This window comes from Sinocyclocheilus grahami, unplaced genomic scaffold, assembly GCF_001515645.1.
Source record: "Sinocyclocheilus grahami isolate Dianchi unplaced genomic scaffold, SAMN03320097.WGS_v1.1 scaffold15273.1, whole genome shotgun sequence".
NCBI classification, from domain to species: Eukaryota; Metazoa; Chordata; class Actinopteri; order Cypriniformes; family Cyprinidae; genus Sinocyclocheilus; species Sinocyclocheilus grahami.
Genome location: NW_015515683.1, coordinates 1 through 5,220, shown reverse-complemented (window position 1 = coordinate 5,220; position 5,220 = coordinate 1). Strand labels below are relative to the sequence as shown.

The 5,220-nt window shown below is 43.0% G+C and overlaps 1 protein-coding gene across 1 annotated transcript; it reads right to left on the bottom strand.

Annotated features, from left to right (window-relative positions):
* Positions 1–788: 788 nt before the first annotated feature.
* LOC107579198 (ubiquitin carboxyl-terminal hydrolase BAP1) lies at positions 789–5,216 on the bottom strand (the record flags this gene model as incomplete). Its single annotated transcript, XM_016265055.1, has 14 exons — positions 789–923; positions 1,294–1,366; positions 1,445–1,537; positions 1,629–1,849; positions 1,951–2,444; positions 2,790–2,920; positions 2,998–3,179; positions 3,428–3,572; positions 3,688–3,826; positions 4,012–4,090; positions 4,173–4,315; positions 4,440–4,501; positions 4,857–4,976; positions 5,097–5,216. Coding segments are annotated over 14 exons (2,136 nt in total), but the record flags the coding sequence as incomplete, so codon positions are not given.
* Positions 5,217–5,220: the final 4 nt, after the last annotated feature.

The following is a 5,220-nucleotide window of genomic DNA, read 5'->3' as shown; positions in this document are numbered from 1 at the left end:
CACAAATACATATGTACAAACAAACAGAACATGTTTGAGACTAAACCCGCTGGCCTATTCCTTACCAACAAAAACAATCTTCCAGAAAATTCTGAAGAACAAGTCAACTTCAAACAAAAACATTTCTTATTTAACTCTTGCAGCAATGATTTGTTTGAAATGAACCGATACACATTCACAAACCAACCAAGTTTACAGTCTTAAAACTTTTTGTCTACTATACTTATGAACAAAACGGCGGTGAACTTCGAAAAGCGTATCTCTAGAATTCCATACAGATTGGTCCATTTGTTAACGACAGATATACCCAGCACTGTTTGAGTGAACCTGGAGCACCGTCATCTTTGGTAGCACCTTGAGTAGATATTTAGGATTTCTGGAGATTAATGTTCCTTGGAATCTTTGTAATTTAGAGCCTGAATCAGACCAGTCCTGATACTCAGTCAAGATACTCAGACATTTTCCCAGTTTGGCGCTCCAGTGATTGTTGGTTTAATGATTAGCTTGATACAGCACATGAAGTAATGATTCCATATGGCAACATGAAAAATGGTTCAGTAAAACATCTCTAAACATCTTCTGCGCATCACCAATTTGGTTTAGAAGTGGTGATGTACTTTTATATGGGTTTATTATGTGAAACAAAGCTAGACAAAACAATATTTGAATCAATATCTAACACTGTCAATGAGGTGTTTGGTAGCGTTGTTCATCTTCAGAAATGTCTCTGGACAATGCTTCAGAAAGATTGTGTTGTCGATTTGCTGCCATTCGGTTCTTTTTTAGCATTTATTGGCGCTTGGCTTTGTACGGTCGTGAACGTTTCCGCCGGTCGGGTTTGCGTTGTTTGTGGAGCCGGCCAATGCTTACGCCCTGTCTGCGACGCACAGAGATGTTCTGCTCCACCAGACTCGCCAACATACCTATACAACACAGAAAGGACATTTGATTTAAGCAGAGGTTCCCAACCATGTTCCTGAAGCCCTCCCAACACATGTCTCCTTTGTCTGACACCCGAGTGTCTACTGAGCTGATGACCTGAATCAAGTGTGTTTGATTAAGAAGATCATGTGCAGTGTTGGAAGGGTCCAGGAACATAGTTGGGAACCACTGGACTAAAGGAATAGCGTCCTTATTTACTTTCATGCTGTTGCAGTCCTTAAGACTTTCTTTCTTTCATGGAACACAAAAGGCGACGTTTAGCAGAACTTTCACGCTGCCATTTTTGTGACATATGAAGATTCTCGAAAACATCTTATTTCGCACTCCAGGGAAGAAAGAACATTTTTTTACCTTCTTGTGCCAGCATTGATATGAAGGTGCAGATGAATTCATCGTAGTTATGAGTCCTCCTTTGGTCATCGATCTGAAAAAGGACAAAATCATCAGAAAATCATTCTGGAAAGTCCTGTGAAATCATTTTCTTGTTCACATGAAACCTTACCTTATACTTTTTCCTTTTCTCCACTTCTTCTTTTAAACACACTTCATAGTTGACAATGTCTGCTTCCAAGTACTTCAGCAAGGCCAGCAACTCCTGTGTGAGAGAAACCCTCATTAACTCGTAGCAAACGTTGCTAATGAGAAACAGAGTGATGCAGAAAGAAAACAAATAGCTGGTGTCTTACTTTTGGAGTATATTTTTCTCCAGGAGGTTTGGTGCTGGTTTCAGCGTTGGCGGACGGCAGGTTCTCTTTTTCGGGTTTGACATCCACTGACACTTTGACGTCCTCCTGTTTCATCTCCACCGATGGTCCTTCCTTCACCTCCTCTTCTCCTCCTTGACCAGTCGTCTCTTCTTTTTCTTTCTTTTCCGCACCGCCTACTTTCTTTAACCCTTCCAACATTTCTGTCAAATGAGATTGAGGTTACCCAAACCAGTGTGCAAAAAAAAGTATTCTGCGAAATAAATTTCAGTTGATAAAATCTCACGGTTTTGTGAACAAGTACCTGTAGGTGGCAAGGCGTACATGGCGCCATCCTCTTGCAGTCGCAGTATTGTGGAGCTCACTAGCGCCCCCAAGTCCCGGACGGCTCGATTGTGTCGGGCGTCTAACCTGAGCAGCCCCTCCTCTTCTCCAAACAAAACACGACTCAAGTGGGGCACCACAGGGCTGGAGGGACGTGTAGCTGCTTGCGATCGTGCGGGAGAGCGCAATGGTGAGTTGAATGCGCTGCCGATTTCTGAGGCCGTATCCGTGCTTTCGTTACTGGGCGTGGGCGATGGCTGGCAGGCCGAGGTGATGCTGATTCCACCTGTGCGACCCTCGGTACGTACATTCAGAGGTGTGGAAACCGTTGTTGCCATGGAGTCCTTCCTTTGGACTTCCTTCTTGAGTTTCTCAGCTAAAACACTGAGTGCTAGCTGACCCTCCATTGCCGCAACCGCACCCACTCCACTGCGGCCCATGGTGCGTGTACGTAGACCAACCTTTCTTCGGGCCCTGCCGATCACACAGACAACCAATGAAGGTCCAAAAAGTACTCTATGTATGTACATGAATGCAAATATGTCATTGCCGCTATTGCGGGCTTTTGCACAATTTTTCTTCTTCTACTGTAATTTTCTACTACTTACTACTGTCATGGTAAAAAAAAGTTGCCAAGCAAGTTAGGTAAAGGTTGTCAAGTTGTCACTATGTTTATATTTAGCTGAATAATAACACTTTCAGTTTCTCAATACAGACATTTGAAGGAACTATATCGCCCTCTTGAGTACTGGAGGTTTGTTACCACTGCAAGAACATTAAATTTAAAGTGGAAATTCAACACTTTCTTAAGTTTTATACCTGCTTGTGGCACCTGAAGTGCTACACTCCTCCTCTTCGTCATCCTCGTCATCCTCGTCATCAGAATAAGGGGGCTTTGAGGGGCCAGGTAGGCGTGAGCGACCCACTCCCGCAGCACGATCCTCCTCTTCCTGCCAATCAACAAGCTTACGGAATGAAAGCACATATACTAACTATTCCAGATATCCTGAAATGTAACCGATCTTACCTGCATGGGGGACTTGGCGTAGTTGTGGTTGTCCAGGAAGGCTGGCAGACGCTGGACGATGGGGTTGGGAACAGGTAGAGGTGCTGGTGGCGGAGCGCCCCCTGTTGGCAAGGTGGTAGGCTTAGCCATGGGTCTGACTTTTCCAGCCGGACTTGGTAAAGCAGCGGCTCCTTCCTGAGTTTCTGAAGTATCATGGGACATGTTTTAGATTCTTTTTTGAATCCCTACATTATTGAATAATGCTTAAACTATATTTATACATGACTATAAAGACCTATTCACACAGACTGTTGTGTGTTTTGAAGCAAAATTTTTCCATTTACTTATTTCTCTACACATGTAATTCTTGGCAATAACAGGCCTTAATCAAAAGGTTCTCATTTTAAATACATATAAAACATTCAAATTAGGTTAAATTCAAATAGGGTACCTGTGGGTGTGGCCTGCTCTGCACACAACGCTATCGGCGTATCTTGCCCCTCCTCCTTTTTTACAGTGGGGGGCGTGTCTTCTGAAGAGGAGGAGTCTTGTTGCTTTCGATCCTGGCCTGAATCTTGTTGGGTCATCCGAATTACCTGTAGCACGTACATTGGTGTACAGAAACATTTACTGCTGACCTTGAAAAATTGTTCACGTTTGATACTACAAAATTTGGATTTTATTCAAACAAACAAAAAAGCTTTTCCTCACTTTTTTCTCCCTAACCTGCTGGAGTCCTTCCAGAACGATCTGCCTGTTTTGTTTCAGGATGTCTAGCTTGTACTCGTATTTTATCCTGCGATCTGGAACCACCGCCATGAGATTGAACCGGATGTCATGGTAGGGCTCTCTGAGGGGAGAGAAGACAAATCAGATATGCTAGAGAGAGAAAAAAAAACTACAACGTGCATTCAAATTTGGCAATATTCTTGATGATGTATACATTTTTAACACAAATAAATTGCAATTTCGTCTATATATCATTTTCCTCATATCCCCATCAGAGATATGAATATTGATCAGTCTCGCTCTTACCCAGCAGTGGCCAGTCCTATTCGCTCCATTATGACCCGTCTGGCTTTATCCGTCCACTCTTCATCCTCACCCCATGGCCCTGAGGGAGACAGACAGATTCATTTAATCTAATCTTCTCCCGATTGTCAGTAAAACTGTCCTTTGTGAGTTTAAGTTCTCACCGTGGTCGATGGGATACGCTTTCAGCCCGTCCAGCTCAAACAGCCGGTCTTTGATTGGCACGTAACTGACAAAGTGAAACGCCTCCATCGTCCGCACGGCGCTGATGCCGTTCTGTTTCTCCGGCAGGTGCCGCGGCTCCGGTCTACATGTAAACAAGACAAAAACAGTAAATATAAAACAGCAGATTTAGACCACAACGAAGATTGCTTGTGCAAAATCGACTTATTCTATGTTAGTGGGGAAAAGAGAGTAAAGCTTGACTCTACCTGGCATGGCTATTGTGAGCTTTTGCTAGCTCAGGAGCATTTCCAATGGCGTAACCTTTACTCTGATAAGTCAAAACATACAGACGTGCTTCAAAACAGGCATGGAGAAGATATAAGTGTGCTATGCTACTTTGTTGACATTCAGACATTCTTAAACATGACTTAAAGTGATAAAGGTAACTAAATAGTTGACGGCAGCCATTGATTTCCATAGTATTTTTTTCATACTATGGAAGTCAATGGCTACCGTCAACAATCTGGTTACCAGCATTCTTCAAAATATCTTCTTGTGTGTTCAACAGCAGAAAGTAAGTTATACAACGTGAGGGTGAGTAATAACAGAATTTTCATTTTTTGGGTGAACTGTCTCTTTAAGTGTCCAAAAATGATCTTTTTGTTTTTATGTGTATAACTAACCTCAGGACTGAAGCCCTTGGTGAAAGTCTTCATCCGGCTCAGAGTCATTCCCAGCTCCACGCCGCTGCAGTTCAGAAGCACACTCAGAAGAGCGTGAGTGGCACAGGAGTTCGGTATCAGCTGCACACAACAATCGACAAACAGACTATAGAGAATGTGGATAATACCTGCAGATTTATGTTGCAATGCAAATATTATCAGTTTGTCTCCAAATAATGAACTAAATCAATAGGGACTCACTTGGTGAGCAAAAAACATGTCATTAACAATCTCGTCATCGATAACAGAGGTTTCATCCACCAGCGTGGAGACTTTACGTCGAGATCTTCGCTCCTCGATCCACTTGAAGAGGAAGATGAAGCCA